The 23,366-nt window shown below is 44.2% G+C and overlaps 1 protein-coding gene across 1 annotated transcript in view; it reads right to left on the bottom strand.

The window, feature by feature from the left end:
- The window catches only part of CNN1 (calponin 1), a 118,122-nt gene that overhangs the window by 7,955 nt on the left and 86,801 nt on the right, over positions 1–23,366 (bottom strand). The window contains exons 2-4 of the mRNA XM_073587468.1: positions 5,506–5,627; positions 5,350–5,416; positions 4,293–4,430 (exon numbers count right to left, since the gene is read on the bottom strand). Of these exons, the coding sequence (XP_073443569.1) occupies positions 4,293–4,430; positions 5,350–5,416; positions 5,506–5,627 (327 nt within the window). The remainder of the gene's footprint in view (positions 1–4,292; positions 4,431–5,349; positions 5,417–5,505; positions 5,628–23,366) is intronic.

The following is a 23,366-nucleotide window of genomic DNA, read 5'->3' as shown; positions in this document are numbered from 1 at the left end:
GGATGTAACTCAGGATCAGTAATGTAATGTATGTACACAGTGACTCCACCAGCAGAATAGTGAGTGCAGCTCTGGGGTATAATACAGGATGTAACTCAGAATCAGTAATGTAATGTATGTACACAGTGACTGCACCAGCAGAATAGTGAGTGCAGCTCTGAAGTATAATACAGGATGTAACTCAGGATCAGTAATGTATGTACACTGTCAGTGACTGCACTGGATGTTAGGTGGATTCATAACTGGCTTAGTGATCGGACCCAAAGAGTGGTCGTAAATGGCTGCACATCCAGTTGGAAGAATGTCTCAAGTGGGGTACCACAGGGCTCTGTCCTGGGCCCTGTATTGTTCAACATCTTTATCAACGATTTAGATGAAGGAATTGAGGGTAAACTGATTAAATTTGCTGATGACACAAAGCTAGGAGGGATAGCTAATACTAGAGAAGAGAGAGAGAGGATTCAAAAAGATTTAAATAAACTGGAGAAGTGGGCAGCAACTAACAGAATGGTTTTTAACAGGGAGAAATGCAAAGTACTACATCTGGGCAATAAAAATGAAAAAAGCATATATAGAATGGGAGGAATAGGGCTAAGTGACAGCACATGTGAAAAAGACTTGGGTATACTAATAGATCACAGACTGAATATGAGTCAACAGTGTGATGCAGCAGCAAAAAAGGCAAATGCAATTCTAGGATGTATTAACAGAAGCATACAGTCTAGATCACGTGAAGTCATTATTTCCCTCTACTCCTCTTTGGTCAGACCTCATCTGGAATATTGTGTCCAGTTTTGGGCACCACATTTTAAAAAAGACATCAACAAACTGGAGCAAGTTCAGAAAAGAGTGACCAGAATGGTGACCGGTCTGCAAACCCTGTCTTATGAGGAAAGGTTGCAGGATTTGGGAATGTTTAGTTTGCAAAAGAGAAGACTGAGAGGAGACTTAATAGCTGTCTACAAATATCTAAAGGGCTGTCACATTGTAGAAGGATCAACTTTATTCTCATTTGCACAAGGAAAGACTAGAAGCAATGGGATGAAACTGAATGGGAAGAGACACAGATTAGATATTAGAAAAAACTTTTTGACAGTTAGAGTGATCAATGAGTGGAACAGGCTGCCACGAGAAGTGGTGAGTTCTCCTTCAATGGAAGTCTTCAAACAGAGGCTGGACAGACATCTGACTGGGATGATTTAGCGAATCCTGCTTTGAGCAGGGGGTTGGACCAGATGGCCCAGGAGGTCCCTTCCAACTCTACGATTCTATGATTCTATGATTCTATGATTCTATGCACCAGCAGAATAGTGAGTGCAGCTCTGGAGTATAATACAGGATGTAACTCAGAATCAGTAATGTAATGTATGTACACAGTGACTGCACCAGCAGAATAGTGAGTGCAGCTCTGAAGTATAATACAGGATGTAACTCAGGATCAGTAATGTTAATGTATGTACACAGTGACTGGACCAACAGAATAGTGAGTGCAGCTCTGGGGTATAATATAGGATATAACTCAGGATCAGTAATGTAATGTATGTACACAGTGACTGCACCAGCAGAATAGTGAGTGCAGCTCTGGTGTATAATACAGGATGTAACTCAGGATCAGTAATGTAATGTGTGTACACAGTGACTGCACCAGCAGAATAGTGAGTGCAGCTCTGGAGTATAATACAGGATGTAACTCAGGATCAGTAATGTAATGTATGTACACAGTGACTCCACCAGCAGAATAGTGAGTGCAGCTCTGGGGTATAATACAGGATGTAACTCAGGATCAGTAATGTAATGTATGTACACAGTGACTGCAGCAGCAGAATAGTGAGTGCAGCTCTGGGGTATAATACAGGATGTAACTCAGGATCAGTAATGTAATGTATGTACACAGTGACTCCACCAGCAGAATAGTGAGTGCAGCTCTGGAGTATAATACAGGATGTACCTCAGGATCAGTAATGTAATGTATGTACACAGTGACTGCACCAGCAGAATAGTGAGTGCAGCTCTGGGGTATAATACAGGATGTAACTCAGGATCAGTAATGTAATGTATGTACACAGTGACTGCATCAGCAGAATAGTGAGTGCAGCTCTGGAGTATGATACAGGATGTAACTCAGAATCAGTAATGTAATGTATGTACACAGTGAGTGCACCAGCAGAATAGTGAGTGCAGCTCTGAAGTATAATACAGGATGTAACTCAGGATCAGTAATGTAATGTATGTACACAGTGACTGGACCAACAGAATAGTGAGTGCAGCTCTGGGGTATAATATAGGATATAACTCAGGATCAGTAATGTAATGTATGTACACAGTGACTCCACCAGCAGAATAGTGAGTGTAGCTCTGGAGTATAATACAGGATGTAACTCAGGATCAGTAATGTAATGTATGTACACAGTGACTGCACCAGCTGAATAGTGAGTGCAGCTCTGAAGTATAATACAGGATGTAACTCAGGATCAGTAATGTAATGTATGTACACAGTGACTGCACCAGCAGAATAGTTAGTGCAGCTCTGGGGTATAATACAGGATGTAACTCAGGATCAGTAATGTAATGTATGTACACAGTGACTCCACCAGCAGAATAGTGAGTGCAGCTCTGGAGTATAATACAGGATGTAACTCAGGATCAGTAATGTAATGTATGTACACAGTGACTGCACCAGCTGAATAGTGAGTGCAGCTCTGAAGTATAATACAGGATGTAACTCAGGATCAGTAATGTAACATATGTATACAGTGACTGCACCAGCAGAATAGTGAGTGCAGCTCTGGGGTATAATACAAGATGTAACTCAGGATCAGTAATGTAATGTATGTACACAGTGACTGCACCAGCAGAATAGTGAGTGCAGCTCTGGAGTATAATACAGGATGTAACTCAGGATCAGTAATGTAATGTATGTACACAATGACTGCACCAGCAGAATAGTGAGTGCAGCTCTGGGGTATAATACAGGATGTAACTCAGGATCAGTAATGTAATGTATGTACACAGTGACTGCATCAGCAGAATAGTGAGTGCAGCTCTGGAGTATAATACAGGATGTAACTCAGGATCAGTACTGTAATGTATGTACACAGTGACTGCACCAGCAGAATAGTGAGTGCTGCTCTGGAGTATAATACAGGATGTAACTCAGGATCAGTAATGTAATGTATGTACACAGTGAGTGCACCAGCAGAATAGTGAGTGTAGCTCTTGAGTACAATACAGGATGTAACTCAGGATCAGTACTGTAATGTATGTACACAGTGACTGCACCAGCAGAATAGTGAGTGCAGCTCTGGAGTATAATACAGGATGTAACTCAGGATCAGTAATGTAATGTATGTACACAGTGACTGCATCAGCAGAATAGTGAGTGCAGCTCTGGGGTATAATACAGGATGTAACTCAGGATCAGTAATGTAATGTATGTACACAGTGACTGCATCAGCAGAATAGTGAGTGCAGCTCTGGAGTATAATACATGATGTAACTCAGGATCAGTAATGTAATGTATGTACACAGTGAGTGCACCAGCAGAATAGTGAGTGTAGCTCTTGAGTATAATATAGGATGTAACTCAGGATCAGTAATGTAATGTATGTACACAGTGAGTGCACCAGCAGAATAGTGAGTGTAGCTCTTGAGTATAATATAGGATGTAACTCAGGATCAGTAATGTAATGTATGTACACAGTGAGTGCACCAGCAGAATAGTGAGTGTAGCTCTTGAGTACAATACAGGATGTAACTCAGGATCAGTACTGTAATGTATGTACACAGTGACTGCACCAGCAGAATAGTGAGTGCAGCTCTGGAGTATAATACAGGATGTAACTCAGGATCAGTAATGTAATGTATGTACACAGTGACTGCATCAGCAGAATAGTGAGTGCAGCTCTGGGGTATAATACAGGATGTAACTCAGGATCAGTAATGTAATGTATGTACACAGTGACTGCATCAGCAGAATAGTGAGTGCAGCTCTGGAGTATAATACAGGATGTAACTCAGGATCAGTAATGTAATGTATGTACACAGTGAGTGCACCAGCAGAATAGTGAGTGTAGCTCTTGAGTATAATATAGGATGTAACTCACGATCAGTAATGTAATGTATGTACACAGTGAGTGCACCAGCAGAATAGTGAGTGTAGCTCTTGAGTATAATATAGGATGTAACTCAGGATCAGTGCAGGATAAGGGGATCACTTTTCCTGTCCTGATCCCAAGATATATCCTGATTGATATATAGATTCTTAATGACGTGATCTGACTACAGCATCGTACCATGCTGGCCAGGGCGAGCAGTGTGGACTGGACTTGCGTCAGGTTGGTGTTCTCAAATAGGTCATTTGCTTCAAATATATCGTGTGGTCTGAGTCCGTACGCTGTGATGGCCTTAATGAAGTTTCCAATGTTTTCCAGCTGCAGAGACAAAAGAGCAGAAAAATATGATCATGGGAAAAATATTCCTTAAAGGGGTTGAAAAATACATTTCTGCATCCTTCCATGGATTGTACCTAGTCGCAGTACCACAAACATCCTGTATAAAGGGGGGCACTGTTTTAGAAAAAAAAGTAGTCAAGTTTTTCTAATCCTTGAGTATGGCTTTAAATTGGAACATTCAGCTTGTGACTTGCAATAGGCTAAAAACTATCACTTTGCGAAAAGTCTTCATTAAAGCGATAGTTTTTTTTCCCTTTGTGCATATATGTGCACTTTGTGATGTATGTTTATTGTATTAGGGAGTGCGAAAGGGTTAAGAAGAATCCGCCAGAACCATTTTACTAATGTAAGTATTGGTACGTGTCAAACCAGCGTCAGACTGAAGAACCATTGGGCCCAACAGAAGATCTGTTTCCGAGAGCCCACCTTTCATTTTTACAAAACGAATGCAATATCATTTAAGGGTTTTTTTTTGGACCTGTGCTAATTTTCGTCAGGCACTGTATCTTACTGATTGGTCATATTTATAAGTACAATGTTAGGATTAGACACTGCTTGCTGATTCGCTCGTCTACCAGTGATATCCAGATGATGGCGCCGACTTCTCACCGACTCAAGATCTACTGGTATATATGAGATAAACTGAAAGAGGGCCCACCGGAGGATTCTCCAGTAGTCCGGTGGACCAGTCCAACATCAAACCAATAGTTACAGCCACACCACTGGCTTCAGTAGTAAAATCATCATTACAGATTCCCCTTAAATCCTAGAAAAAAATCCTTTGTAGTCTGTAGTCAGATTGTAGTCTGTCGCTAAGGAGCAAGTGTCAACAGTGCTAAAACTATAGTGCTCAGTGTCAGCAGGGTGCAGGAAAGCCGACACTGTCTATTTCACTTACCTGATGCCAGTTTTGTGTAGACTCATTGATCTTCTTGACGGATCCAGGCTGCAGCTTATTAATTAAACTGTGGGAGAAAGAATGAGAAAAATATAATAGTCTGCACTAACTAAGCCGTACAGTTTCCGATGACCCCCTCCTGTACAATGTACTCACTCGCACAGGATGGCGCCATCTTTCAGTGACTCCATGAACTTGTTTCCGATCTTCCTTCCGGTTGTGCTTTCTATCCACTCCCTCAGCTCAGCCTCCAGGTGGGGGTCATACTTTGAGGCCAACTAAAAGTAGTAAAAGCAGAGTGTCAGAAGCGGTGCTTGTAACTACTGCACCAGTAGGAGCGCATTTCATAGAGTCCACACACAGGTGCGGTGGCAAGGTGCTGGTGGGGGTCTCCATTTTCTACATAAGAAGGATATAAATGACTCACGAGCAGCATGGTTCTATGGTACAGTCATTTAGCATAAAGAGATTGCCCAAAATTGGGGAAAAAAAAAACTTTTTTCCCAAAACAGCGCCACTCCTATATATAGGTTGTCTCTAGTATTGCAGCTTAAGACCACGGAGCAGCATGATTCAGAAAAAATTCTCTCTCTCTCAGCAGCGGTTCCTTTAAAATTCTTCATTCGGTGGATCTGTCAAAAAAACGGTCCGGTGCCATCCGTTCACATCAGTTACCAACGGATCCGCTTTCCGCCATTTTGGCGGATTTTAACTGACACAAAAAAACTGATGTGTGAAACAGGCCTAGACGCTTATTCCGAGTAACTGAAGAGGTTTTTCATTTGGATTTTGGAACAGAATCTGCCCCAAAATTCACGTAAAAATTACCAAAGACTAAAATCTGTACCAATGAGCCTCCAAAATCATAGGACATTTCTACCCCTCTTACGTGGGAGACAGAGGACCCCGGAAACGCGACTGATGTACAGACGTTGGCCTGAAGGACTCATTTATCACAAGTGTTTACTAGGCCTTGTTGTTTCCCGAATGCAGCCAATTAGAGGTCAGCTTTCATTGCATAGACTGCTCCGGTAAAATGAAAGCTGTGATCTGATTGGTTGCTATGGGCAACCAAGGCTCCATTTATCTTTTAGACAGATTTGAAGAGGCCTAATGTTTAGGAAATTCACTCAAAAATGAATAATGTTTAATCTTCACAAGAAAATGGGGCTCATTATCAAAAATATAATTACATGAACCTCCTGTGGTAACGGGTAATGGGGAAGATGTGTCAGAATGGGGACAAAGGAAATTGGGAGTAATTGCACATAGCGACGATCAGTTCAGGCCGAATTCAGACAATCTTGAAGCCTCAGGTTTCTTGACAAGAATTCAACAGCCGGTCTGGATATCACAGCGCGCAGCTGGTTCATACATGGACCACGTCTCATACACAGACCACATCTTTTACATTGTCCACGTTTCGTACATGTACCATGTTTCGCACACTGATCACGATTTGCACACAGACCACGTCTTGTACAACTACGTCTCGTACATGGATCATGTCCCATACACGGACCGTGTCCCATACACGTACCACGTTTTGTACACTGACCACGATTTGTACACGGACCATGTTTCATACACAGACCACTTCTCGTACACAGACCACGCATCATACACAGACCACTTCTCATACACAGACCACTTCTCATACACAGATCCTGCATCATACACAGACCACGTCTCGTACACAGACCATGCATCATACACAGACCATGCATCATACACAGACCACTTCTCGTACACAGACCATGCATCATACACAGACCACTTCTCGTACACAGACCACTTCTCATACACAGACCATGCATCATACACAGACCACTTCTCGTACACAGACCACGCATCATACACAGACCACGTCTCGTACACAGACCATGCATCATACACAGACCATGCATCATACACAGACCACTTCTCATACACAGATCCTGCATCATACACAGACCACTTCTCATACACAGATCCTGCATCATACACAGACCACTTCTCGTACACAGACCATGCATCATACACAGACCATGTCTCGTACACAGACCATGCATCATACACAGACCATGCATCATACACAGACCATGCATCATACACAGACCACTTCTCATACACAGATCCTGCATCATACACAGACCACGTCTCGTACACAGACCACGCATCATACACAGACCACTTCTCGTACACAGACCACGCATCATACACAGACCATGCATCATACACAGACCACTTCTCGTACACAGACCACGCATCATACACAGACCATGCATCATACACAGACCACTTCTCGTACACAGACCATGCATCATACACAGACCACTTCTCGTACACAGACCACGCATCATACACAGACCACGCATCATACACAGACCATGCATCATACACAGACCACTTCTCGTACACAGACCACGCATCATACACAGACCATGCATCATACACAGACCATGCATCATACACAGATCCTGCATCATACACAGACCACGTCTCGTACACAGACCATGCATCATACACAGACCACGTCTCGTACACAGACCATGCATCATACACAGACCACTTCTCGTACACAGACCACGCATCATACACAGACCACTTCTCGTACACAGACCACGCATCATACACAGACCATGCATCATACACAGACCACTTCTCGTACACAGACCATGTATCATACACAGACCACTTCTCGTACACAGACCACGCATCATACACAGACCACTTCTCGTACACAGACCACGCATCATACACAGACCATGCATCATACACAGACCACTTCTCCTACACAGACCACGCATCATACACAGACCACTTCTCGTACACAGACCACGCATCATACACAGACCACGCATCATACACAGACCACTTCTCGTACACAGACCACGCATCATACACAGACCACTTCTCGTACACAGACCATGCATCATACACAGACCACTTCTCGTACACAGACCACGCATCATACACAGACCACTTCTCGTACACAGACCACGCATCATACACAGACCATGCATCATACACAGACCACGTCTCGTACACAGACCATGCATCATACACAGACCACTTCTCGTACACAGACCATGCATCATACACAGACCACTTCTCGTACACAGACCACGCATCATACACAGACCATGCATCATACACAGACCACTTCTCATACACAGATCCTGCATCATACACAGACCACATCTCGTACACAGACCATGCATCATACACAGACCACGTCTCGTACACAGACCATGCATCATACACAGACCACTTCTCGTACACAGACCACGCATCATACACAGACCACTTCTCGTACACAGACCACGCATCATACACAGACCACTTCTCGTACACAGACCACGCATCATACACAGACCATGCATCATACACAGACCACTTCTCGTACACAGACCATGTATCATACACAGACCACTTCTCGTACACAGACCACGCATCATACACAGACCACTTCTCGTACACAGACCACGCATCATACACAGACCATGCATCATACACAGACCACTTCTCCTACACAGACCACGCATCATACACAGACCACTTCTCGTACACAGACCATGCATCATACACAGACCATGCATCATACACAGACCACGCATCATACACAGACCACGCATCATACACAGACCACTTCTCGTACACAGACCACGCATCATACACAGACCACTTCTCGTACACAGACCATGCATCATACACAGACCACTTCTCGTACACAGACCACGCATCATACACAGACCATGCATCATACACAGACCTGGATGAACACAGAACTTAAGCACATGCTAAAAAGGAAGAAAAAAATGTTTATAAAATGGAAAGAGGGAGGCATATCTAAAGAAGAATATAATGCTGTCTGCAGAACCTGCAGGGCACAAATCAGATTAGCTAAAGCTGAAAATGAATTGAGGCTTGCAAGAGATGTCAAAAGCAATAATAAAGGATTTTGGGGATATGTCAAATGTAAAAGAAAAGTCAAAGATGCTATAGGATTTTTACAGGATGAAAATGATGAAATGGTAAGACAGGATGTTGAGAAGGCTGAACTTTTAAATTCCTATTTTGCATCTGTTTTCTCTCAGAAAGGAAATGTAACATCAACTGTTATTCACTGTCCTATTAAGGGAATAGAAGAATCCAGGATATCTATAAACAGAAAGATAGTGAGGAAACACTTAGCTAGCCTAAATGAATTCAAGTCTCCAGGTCCAGATGAATTACACCCCAGAGTACTGAAGGAGATAGCAGAAGAAATTTTTGAACCCCTCTCTATAATCTTTGAAAATTCTTGGAGAACAGGAGAAGTGCCAGAAGACTGGAGAAGAGCAAATGTTGTTCCTATCTTCAAAAAGGGGAAGAAGGTGGACCCAGGTAACTATAGGCCGGTGAGTCTGACTTCTATACCAGGAAAGATCTTTGAACAAATTATTAAACAACATGTATGTCAATACCTGGATACGAATGAAGTGATTAAACAGAGTCAGCATGGGTTTGTAACTAATAAGTCATGTCAGACTAACTTAATTTCCTTCTATGACGGTATCACTGATTGGGTGGATCAAGGAAATGCTGTAGATATAGTATATCTTGACTTCAGCAAAGCATTTGACAAAGTCTCTCATACAATCCTTATTGAAAAAATGATTAAGTATGGAATGGACAAGGCAACTGTTAGGTGGATTCATAACTGGCTTAGTGATCGGACCCAAAGAGTGGTCGTAAATGGCTGCACATCCAGTTGGAAGAATGTCTCAAGTGGGGTACCACAGGGCTCTGTCCTGGGCCCTGTATTGTTCAACATCTTTATCAACGATTTAGATGAAGGAATTGAGGGTAAACTGATTAAATTTGCTGATGACACAAAGCTAGGAGGGATAGCTAATACTAGAGAAGAGAGAGAGAGGATTCAAAAAGATTTAAATAAACTGGAGAAGTGGGCAGCAACTAACAGAATGGTTTTTAACAGGGAGAAATGCAAAGTACTACATCTGGGCAATAAAAATGGAAAAAGCATATATAGAATGGGAGGAATAGGGCTAAGTGACAGCACATGTGAAAAAGACTTGGGTATACTAATAGATCACAGACTGAATATGAGTCAACAGTGTGATGCAGCAGCAAAAAAGGCAAATGCAATTCTAGGATGTATTAACAGAAGCATACAGTCTAGATCACGTGAAGTCATTATTTCCCTCTACTCCTCTTTGGTCAGACCTCATCTGGAATATTGTGTCCAGTTTTGGGCACCACATTTTAAAAAAGACATCAACAAACTGGAGCAAGTTCAGAAAAGAGCGACCAGAATGGTGACCGGTCTGCAAACCCTGTCTTATGAGGAAAGGTTGCAGGATTTGGGAATGTTTAGTTTGCAAAAGAGAAGACTGAGAGGAGACTTAATAGCTGTCTACAAATATCTAAAGGGCTGTCACATTGTAGAAGGATCAACTTTATTCTCATTTGCACAAGGAAAGACTAGAAGCAATGGGATGAAACTGAATGGGAGGAGACACAGATTAGATATTAGAAAAAACTTTTTGACAGTTAGAGTGATCAATGAGTGGAACAGGCTGCCACGAGAAGTGGTGAGTTCTCCTTCAATGGAAGTCTTCAAACAGAGGCTGGACAGACATCTGACTGGGATGATTTAGCGAATCCTGCTTTGAGCAGGGGGTTGGACCAGATGGCCCAGGAGGTCCCTTCCAACTCTACGATTCTATGATTCTATGATTCTATGACCACGCATCATACACAGACCACTTCTCGTACACAGACCACGCATCATACACAGACCATGCATCATACACAGACCACGTCTCGTACACAGACCATGCATCATACACAGACCACTTCTCGTACACAGACCACGCATCATACACAGACCACTTCTCGTACACAGACCACGCATCATACACAGACCATGCATCATACACAGACCACTTCTCATACACAGATCCTGCATCATACACAGACCACGTCTCGTACACAGACCATGCATCATACACAGACCACGTCTCGTACACAGACCATGCATCATACACAGACCACTTCTCGTACACAGACCACGCATCATACACAGACCACTTCTCGTACACAGACCACGCATCATACACAGACCATGCATCATACACAGACCACTTCTCGTACACAGACCATGTATCATACACAGACCACTTCTCGTACACAGACCACGCATCATACACAGACCACTTCTCGTACACAGACCACGCATCATACACAGACCATGCATCATACACAGACCACTTCTCCTACACAGACCACGCATCATACACAGACCACTTCTCGTACACAGACCATGCATCATACACAAACCATGCATCATACACAGACCACGCATCATACACAGACCACGCATCATACACAGACCACTTCTCGTACACAGACCACGCATCATACACAGACCACTTCTCGTACACAGACCATGCATCATACACAGACCACTTCTCGTACACAGACCACGCATCATACACAGACCATGCATCATACACAGACCACGCATCATACACAGACCACTTCTCGTACACAGACCACGCATCATACACAGACCATGCATCATACACAGACCACGTCTCGTACACAGACCATGCATCATACACAGACCACTTCTCGTACACAGACCACGCATCATACACAGACCACTTCTCGTACACAGACCACGCATCATACACAGACCATGCATCATACACAGACAAGTTCTCGTACACAGACCATGTATCATACACAGACCACTTCTCGTACACAGACCACGCATCATACACAGACCACTTCTCGTACACAGACCACGCATCATACACAGACCATGCATCATACACAGACCACTTCTCGTACACAGACCATGCATCATACACAGACCATGCATCATACACAGACCACGCATCATACACAGACCACGCATCATACACAGACCACTTCTCGTACACAGACCATGCATCATACACAGACCATGCATCATACACAGACCACGCATCATACACAGACCACGCATCATACACAGACCACTTCTCGTACACAGACCATGCATCATACACAGACCATGCATCATACACAGACCACGCATCATACACAGACCACGCATCATACACAGACCACTTCTCGTACACAGACCACGCATCATACACAGACCACTTCTCGTACACAGACCATGCATCATACACAGACCACTTCTCGTACACAGACCATACATCATACACAGACCATGCATCATACACAGACCACGCATCATACACAGACCACGCATCATACACAGACCACTTCTCGTACACAGACCACGCATCATACACAGACCACTTCTCGTACACAGACCATGCATCATACACAGACCACTTTTCGTACACAGACCACGCATCATACATGGACCACTTCTCATACACAGACCATGCATCATACACAGACCACTTCTCGTACACAGACCACTTCTCGTACACAGACCATGCATCATACACAGACCACTTCTCGTACACAGACCACGCATCATACACGGACCACTTCTCATACACAGACCATGCATCATACACAGACCACTTCTCGTACACAGAACACTTCTCGTACACAGACCATGCATCATACACAGACCACTTCTCGTACACAGACCACGCATCATACACAGACCACTTCTCATACACAGATCCTGCATCATACACAGACCACGTCTCGTACACAGACCATGCATCATACACAGACCACTTCTCGTACACGGACCATGCATCATACACAGACCACTTCTCGTACACAGACCACGCATCATACACGGACCACTTCTCATACACAGACCATGCATCATACACAGACCACGCATCATACACAGACCACTTCTCGTACACAGACCATGCATCATACACAGACCACTTCTCGTACACAGACCACGCATCATACACAGACCACTTCTCCTACACAGACCACGCATCATACACAGACCACTTCTCGTACACAGACCACGCATCATACACGGACCACTTCTCATACACAGACCATGCATCATACACAGACCACGCATCATACACAGACCACTTCTCGTACACAGACCATGTATCATACACAGACCATGTATCATACACAGACCACTTCTCGTACACAGACCACGCATCATACACAGACCACTTCTCCTACACAGACCACGCATCATACACAGACCACTTCTCCTACACAGACCACTTCTCGTACACAGACCATGCATCATACACAGACCACTTCTCGTACACAGACCATGCATCATACACAGACCACTTCTCATACACAGATCCTGCATCATACACAGACTACTTCTCGTACACAGACCATGCATCATACACAGACCACGCATCATACACAGACCACGGATCATACACAGACCACTTCTCCTACACAGACCACGCATCATACACAGACCACTTCTCGTACACAGACCATGCATCATACACAGACCACTTCTCGTACACAAACCACGCATCATACACGGACCACTTCTCATACACAGACCATGCATCATACACAGACCACGCATCATACACAGACCACTTCTCATACACAGACCACTTCTCATACACAGACCATGCATCATACACAGACCACGCATCATACACAGACCACGGATCATACACAGACCACTTCTCCTACACAGACCACGCATCATACACAGACCACTTCTCGTACACAGACCATGCATCATACACAGACCACTTCTCGTACACAAACCACGCATCATACACGGACCACTTCTCATACACAGACCATTCATCATACACAGACCACTTCTCGTACACAGACCACTTCTCATACACAGACCACTTCTCATACACAGACCATGCATCATACACAGACCATGCATCATACACAGACCATGCATCATACACAGACCACTTCTCGTACACAGACCATGCATTATACACAGACCACTTCTCGTACACACACCATGCATCATACACAGACCACTTCTCGTACACAGACCACGCATCATACACAGACCACTTCTCATACACAGATCCTGCATCATACACAGACCACGTCTCGTACACAGACCATGCATCATACACAGACCACTTCTCGTACACAGACCATGCATCATACACGGACCACGCATCATACACAGACCACTTCACGTACACAGACCACGCATCATACACAGACCACTTCTCATACACAGATCCTGCATCATACACAGACCACGTCTCGTACACAGACCATGCATCATACACAGACCACTTCTCGTACACAGACCACGCATCATACACAGACCACGCATCATACACAGACCACGCATCATACACAGACCACTTCTCCTACACAGACCACGCATCATACACAGACCACTTCTCGTACACAGACCACGCATCATACACAGACCACTTCTCGTACACAGACCATGCATCATACACAGACCACTTCTCGTACACAGACCACGCATCATACACGGACCACTTCTCATACACAGACCATGCATCATACACAGACCACGCATCATACACAGACCACTTCTCGTACACAGACCATGCATCATACACAGACCACTTCTCGTACACAGACCACTTCTCATACACAGACCACTTCTCATACACAGACCATGCATCATACACAGACCACGCATCATACACAGACCACTTCTCGTACACAGACCATGCATCATACACAGACCACTTCTCGTACACAGACCACTTCTCATACACAGACCACTTCTCATACACAGACCATGCATCATACACAGACCATGCATCATACACAGACCATGCATCATACACAGACCACTTCTCGTACACAGACCATGCATTATACACAGACCACTTCTCGTACACACACCATGCATCATACACAGACCACTTCTCGTACACAGACCACGCATCATACACAGACCACTTCTCCTACACAGACCACGCATCATACACAGACCACTTCTCCTACACAGACCACGCATCATACACGGACCACGCATCATACACAGACCACTTCTCGTACACAGACCACGCATCATACACAGACCACTTCTCATACACAGATCCTGCATCATACACAGACCACGTCTCGTACACAGACCATGCATCATACACAGACCACTTCTCGTACACAGACCATGCATCATACACAGACCACGCATCATACACAGACCACGCATCATACACAGACCACTTCTCCTACACAGACCACGCATCATACACAGACCACTTCTCGTACACGGACCACGCATCATACACAGACCACTTCTCGTACACAGACCATGCATCATACACAGACCACTTCTCATACACAGACCACGCATCATACACGGACCACTTCTCATACACAGACCATGCATCATACACAGACCACGCATCATACACAGACCACTTCTCGTACACAGACCATGCATCATACACAGACCACTTCTCGTACACAGACCACGCATCATACACAGACCACTTCTCATACACAGACCACGCATCATACACAGACCATGCATCATACACAGACCACTTCTCGTACACAGACCACGCATCATACACGGACCACTTCTCATACACAGACCATGCATCATACACAGACCACGCATCATACACAGACCACTTCTCGTACACAGACCATGCATCATACACAGACCACTTCTCGTACACAGACCATGCATCATACACAGACCACTTCTCGTACACAGACCACGCATCATACACGGACCACTTCTCATACACAGACCATGCATCATACACAGACCACGCATCATACACAGACCACTTCTCGTACACAGACCACGCATCATACACAGACCACGCATCATACACAGACCACTTCTCATACACAGACCATGCATCATACACAGACCACTTCTCGTACACAGACCATGCATCATACACAGACCACTTCTCGTACACAGACCATGCATCATACACAGACCACTTCTCGTACACAGACCACGCATCATACACAGACCACTTCTCGTACACAGACCACGCATAATACACAGACCACTTCTCATACACAGACCATGCATCATACACAGACCATGCATCATACACAGACCACTTCTCATACACAGACCACTTCTCGTACACAGACCACGCATCATACACAGACCACTTCTCATACACAGACCATGCATCATACACAGACCACGCATCATACACAGACCACTTCTCGTACACAGACCATGCATCATACACAGACCACTTCTCGTACACAGACCATGCATCATACACAGACCACTTCTCGTACACAGACCACGCATCATACACGGACCACTTCTCATACACAGACCACGCATCATACACAGACCACTTCTCGTACACAGACCACGCATCATACACAGACCACTTCTCGTACACAGACCACGCATCATACACAGACCACTTCTCATACACAGACCATGCATCATACACAGACCATGCATCATACACAGACCACTTCTCGTACACAGACCACGCATCATACACAGACCACTTCTCGTACAGACCACGCATCATACACAGACCACGCATCATACACAGACCATGCATCATACACAGACCACGCATCATACACAGACCTCTTCTCGTACACAGACCACGCATCATACACGGACCACTTCTCATACACAGACCACGCATCATACACAGACCACTTCTCGTACACAGACCATGTATCATACACGGACCACGTCTCGTACAAGGACCATATTTCACCAACGACTGAATTGGGCCTACTTGTCAAACTTTATTTGCTATGGGCAATTACTCATTTTGTGCCATCTTTGATAAATCTCCCCATCATAACAATACCAGATTTTCAAACTAAATCCCCCAAAAGCCTAAAATGTGTAATTCTTCACCTCTACCCCAAATACAGTGTTATGACCACTTACACTAAGCGGATCACATTACATGTTGTCATTTTATAATAGGTGCTGGCCCTTTAAATGATAGATCCCCTCAATGTCTTGAAGTACACCTTGCCTGTTAGACATAATTAATCGATGGACGCATTTTTTTAGGTTACTGTCCCTTTAACGCTGGCCTCTCTTGTCTGTTTATTGTCACCAAATTCAGCAATTGGCGAATGTGGAGAAGAGAAGCGGAGCTATCTCCCTGCAACCAGGCGGCAGGTTGGCAGGTGTGTGCCCAGTTATGGCTTTGTTCATCTGGGTTGTAATTAATCAGGGAAATGCGTTGTCACATCTGGCCGAAATGGAAAAAGATTAGATTTACTGAAGTTGGCGCAAAAGGAAAATATGGCGTTATCATCATCAGCAACCAAGCAGATGAAATCCTCAGTGCAGATCATACGCAGTGCACACACGTGCAGCCAGAAAGCCCTCAGATGCCAATTATGCCCCCTTGAATGCCCCCATTAATAGCGTCACTTGGTATATTTTAATACTTTTCCAGGCTTGCAGATAAACGTTGTGCTTCTAATATAATTTGTGCTTTATTTTCCCAACATTTCTAGGACCTCTGCTTGCTGTCAGTGAATGGGATGATTCTTAATTACATCCAGAAATGGAGGCCCTTGGTAAGAACACCTGAGGAAGGGCAAATTTACATGTGAGTATAGTATGTGTTTATATGAAAATTATGCATATGTTAATTAGGTGATCACTGAGCTGTAGGACTGAGAGGAGGCCACCCAGGGGGCACAATGGTATCTGGAATTGTGGAAAAGATCCAATTTCTTACTCTAGCTTTTTGTCTAAATGCCCTGGTCCATACAGTTTCGCTTACTGGTGCTCCCTCATAGCACCTATCAAGTAGAAGAGCATGGATCCCAAACCAGACGTGAGCCCCTGATGTGTGTGCCTTATGGCTGTAACTTCATGCGAGTGCCACGCCACGGTATCAGTCAGTGTCCATAGGCAGCAGTAATACTTGTTGGGGAGCACAAAGCATAATATTACTTGATAAGGGGACACTTGGGGCATGATTACTTTACTGCTTCTTCAGGGGGTACTCGGGGCATTATTACATTAAAAGTGGGCACCGATAATTTTTAAGGGGGTACTCGCAGGAATATTACCTTATAAGTGGGCACGCTAAGAGAAGAGAAAAGAAATAGGCCACAAACAAGGGATCACCCAAGGCAGGAAATAGCATAAAATTATTCAAACTATTTAACACAGAAAAGACAAGCAAAAAAACACTAAAACTAAATGTTTTTTTGCTTTTCTTTTCTGTGTTAAATAAAGTTTGAATAATTTTATGCTATTTCCTGCCTTGGGTGATCCCTTGTTTGTGGCCTATTTCTTTTCTCTTCTCTTATATTGTCACATTGTTATATAGGCCTGGGTTGGATCCCTTTAGATATTTCGGTGGTGCCCCCGTTCTCTGATTTTGTCTATAAGTGGGCACTCGGGGCATGAGTAATTTATAAGGGGGCAGTGGGGTCATTATTACTTTGTCAGGGGACGCTCGTGACATTACTTTATACAGGAGCACTGAGGGCATTATTACTTGATCAGAGGGCACTGGGGCAGACGCACTTTATAAGGGGGCACAGGGCCATTATTACTTTGTAAGGGGACACTTGTGACATTATTACTTTATACTCGTGACTATTACTTTAAAGGTGGTCAATTTAAATGGGAACACAGGGGGCTTCTAAGATTTGTTTGTGCAGCGTGTGGCTCATGACCATCTCTCAGAGCTGATTGTGGCTCTCAAAGTAAAAAAGGCTGGGAAACTCTGATCTAGGGCTAGAGCCCGCATCACCACCCGGCGCATGAGGGCCAATGCCGGGGCCCTGGACAGATGGGGCTCACTCGCTGTCGGCACGGGATAACCCTTTAATAGCATCAGACTGTGAAGGGACCCAGCTCATTGACAAGGAGAATGGAAGCAGCCAAGAACCGATTCACGATTGTTTTTCCACTTTTTTTTCTGGAGTAAAAATGTTTTTATTAGCGACTTCTTTGTTATTGGTGAGAAATCAGAGCACAAAGTACATTAGCAATTTGCAGAACTTCATGAGGTCTCCCTGTGATCAGGACAACCCCAGAGAAGTAGGCAAGTCATGTCACATGCAAAGTTGCCCACCTGGGGCGTATGTCAGATCATGTGACTTCTGGACCTTGCCCACCTGTACCAGAGATAGGAACACGAATAATACTCAGTGTGCACCCAAAATCTTTTGTATCATTCGTTCCTGATGCCAAGCGGGAGGTGGCAGAGCGGAATGTAGGAGGGGGGCATGGGTGGTAAGCAGAGCCGGACTGGCCATCTGGCAATCCTGGCAAATGCCAGAAGGGCCTGTCTGGTCGTGGGCTGCCTTGTCTGCTATGTTCTTAACAGAATTGGTGTTCTGAAGACACCCATACTGTTAAAGGGAATCTGTCACCGGAAATTTGCGGGCTATGTAAATGCACTGTGTCGTGTCTGATGGGCGGTGTTTCTTCTTTTCTCCACCCCATCCGTGGCCGACGTCCGCGATATTTTCCAGAATTATAGTAGTTTTCCTCCATATTTTGCGAGTGTGTAAAGCAATCTTGCCTCGCGCACGCGCTATATGCTTTGCCCAACTGCGGGCAAAGCCGAAAATCATTACTGCGCATGCGCCGGTACACTATGTCCGGAAGTATTTCGCTGTGTTCTGGGACATAGTGTACCGGCGCATGCGCAGTAATGATTTTCGGCTTTGCCCGTACGCGCAAAATATGGAGGAGAACTACTCTAATTCCAGAAAAGATCGCGGACGTCGGCCACGGATGGTGTGGAGAAAAGAAGAAGAAACACTGCCCATCGGACCGGACACAGGGCATTTACATAGCACACATGAGGAGGGGGGCATTTTTAAGCCCTCGTGGGCATCATTCTGGTGTCTATGAGGTTTATATAAAGAACAGTGACCCAGTAAATTTCAGCTGGAACTATGCAGTCAGCTATGTGAGAAATCACCAGGCGAGCCAGCCGGCGTTCACAGCATGCCAGACAGCTAGGACCACAAAGCAGCACCTCTAGGACACGCGCTATGTAGACTATGGCCAAAGCTGCTCTCTCCATATTAGATGACAGAATTACAAAAGTACCTGAGACTGCTGTATTGGTTCCTCAAAAGGCAAACAACCTACTAATGTCAGAGCTAAAGGGTCCTAAATATCACAGGATCTGGTCTATTGGGAGGCTGGTGAGGAACCAGGAAGATCAGGATGAACAGTGGAGTAGGATTGATAAAAGAGTGCATTGATCAGGGACAGATGTAATGGAGTATAGCTTCAGCAGGAAAGGCGAGGAGCAGAGGAGGGTGGGATGGTGGGGATGCTGCTGATGCAATCGATGACACTAAATTCTCTCTGCTCTGCCAACCCAAACATTGTCAGATCTGGAATTGACCAAACTAGGGAGCAGACAAGAGACGGCACAGACACAGCTCTGCTATATCTGGAGACACAAGGGCTCATCCTCCATCTCATGCTCTGCATAACACAGAGGAGCCCGCAGAGCATTTCACCAACAGCGAACACCCCATTTACCCACCTTGTATGAAGACCACTTAATGATGGGGGTGCAGTACTGCCCAGATCTATAAGACCGTATGACACATGATAGGGTTAGATACAATGGCTGAGGAGGAAAGATGGCTCGTCATAAACTTAGATAATATAAAATATATTCGACTTAGATACAGCAGTTCAAGAAAAAGAATCACATATGATAGGCTTAGATACAGAAGCTCACCAGACAGTATCATGTAGTAAAAGCCTTAACTTTTCCATTTACACCATAAACTAAAATGATCATGGTCTGTGTAATCCGAGGGCAGAAGCTACCGTGAGTGTCAGGATTAGACTGCACAGCCACTCCTCTGCTAGTGTGACAGTGTCCATACAAAGGTCCTGTTTCCTGACAGTAGATGTCAGAGACACAAACAGCCTGGCAGAAAGAGTATAGCTGAGAAAGTCTACATCACAGCTATCTAGAAGTAGGGGTGAGCAGCACTCGCTATATAATTACATTAAACCAGGGTTGGGGTAAAGTAAGATGCTCCAGTATGTTCTGCTGTCCTTAGTTTGTCCTAGGACCTAGGTGAAGGAGACCGGACCACCTGCAAAACAGTACTGCCATTACAGAGAGAGGGTGAGGATTGATGTCCGGAAGGGAGCAGAGAGGCTTGTCAATGTGAGTGATTAGAGTTATGGTTAGTGTGATGACTAGCCACAGCAGAAGGCGTGTGTTTGCCGATACCTGTGCATGAAGAAGTATGGCCCCACAAACACAGAAAGGAGGCTGGCGCCTTAGTTTGAGTATCTGATATGGGGTAATGAGAGGAGGCCACAGAAGTATGGAAGATTGGCCGACATGTTACATCAGTTCATTTCGGCCATGATAGGTGACCAGCAGAGGGAGCTGTGATGCCTTTTAAGAGCAAAAGTGAGACTGTGTCAGAGTAAGCTGGGAGCTGCTGAGGTGTTTGCCAGCAAGTGGTGTAAAGAGTCTCAAGTACCAGTCTACTATTCTTTTTTTTTGCCTATCATCTACCTCTATGCAAAATGTTTCCTCTTTGTAACTACCAAGTATGTGCCATGTAAGTGACTTTGTAACCATCAAGTACAATGTTCTTTAGGAGATCCTAACCAGCAAACTTGTTGTCTTCTCTTGAGTAAAATATCCTTGAGCTGTCCCCAGTGTGGGCAACCACTCCACCACCAAGGGCTACTGGATCCCATATTTAAAGGAACCCTACATGCAACACAAGCAGCCCCGTTACTCGCACACATAATAGTGTTATACTCGAATAGCTAAGTAGCGCGCAAACCTTCTTAAGTTCACACAAGTGATCAAGTGCCCTCAGAAATCACCGTCTGCTCACATAAATGGCTGGAGAAAATCACTTGTGTCACATAGATGTGAACCAGGGAATCCCGAGCGATCTGAGTTCCCACATTTCTGAAAATACCTTGGACTTTTTATATCCTATTTTTGGTCTTGCATAAACCTAAATATATCTGCTGGTAATTATATGACCTGTAGTGTCCCAACAAACATTTTCAGCTGGAAGAAAAGGAAAAAAACGATTCAACATGATTCTCATTATCAATTGTTTCATATGATTTCCTCTATATCACATACAGCACATTTCTCCTGATTGTCCTCGGAAACAGACAGCAGTTTTGCTCCACCCCAATGTCAGACAGATGACAGGGGCGTCATTGAGATCCTAAAATATCTCTTTGGTAGTAGGTAAAAAGAAAGAAAAAAAGCCTGAAGAATTCTGGAATTAGCATCAGACCATATGTTCATAACAAAACATCACATAACTGAAAATGAGTACAACACAAGTAGAATCAAGGATTTACAGAATTATGACCCAACTCTATGGCCTGGTGGGGCAGAGGGTATAGAACTGTTATTATTTATCCACCCGACAGCAGAGACACTATTATAAATATCATATACACAAGAGACATGGAAGTTTCTTAGTGACTCACTAGAGTTTCATTAGAAACCAGGGAAATTATCATTTACCCACTAGGCACCAGGACATTATTATTTTACAACTAGACACCAAGAACATATTCATCAACCCACTAAGCACCAAGGACATTTTGTATTAGTCCATTAGACACCAAAGACATTATCGTTTATTCACTAGACTCCAGGAGCATTATCATTTACCCACTGAACACCAATGACATTATCATTTACCCACTGAACACCAATGACATTATCATTTACCCACTGAACACCAATGACATTATCATTTACCCACTGAACACTAATGACACTATCATTTACCCACTGAACACCAATGACATTATCATTTACCCACTGAACACCAATGACATTATCATTTACCCACTGAACACCAATGACATTATCATTTACCCACTGAACACTAATGACACTATCATTTACCCACTGAACACCAATGACATTATCATTTACCCACTGAACACCAATGACATCATTTACCCACTGAACACCAATGACATTATCATTTACCCACTGAACACCAATGACATTATCATTTACCCACTGAACACCAATGACATTATCATTTACCCACTGAACACCAATGACATTATCATTTACCCACTGAACACTAATGACACTATCATTTACCCACTGAACACCAATGACATTATCATTTACCCACTGAACACT

The sequence above is a fragment of the Dendrobates tinctorius genome, unplaced genomic scaffold, assembly GCF_039654945.1.
Source record: "Dendrobates tinctorius isolate UK_male_01 unplaced genomic scaffold, ASM3965494v1 ptg000099l, whole genome shotgun sequence".
Taxonomy (NCBI): domain Eukaryota; kingdom Metazoa; phylum Chordata; class Amphibia; order Anura; family Dendrobatidae; genus Dendrobates; species Dendrobates tinctorius.
This window is presented reverse-complemented; position numbering and strand designations above follow the sequence as displayed.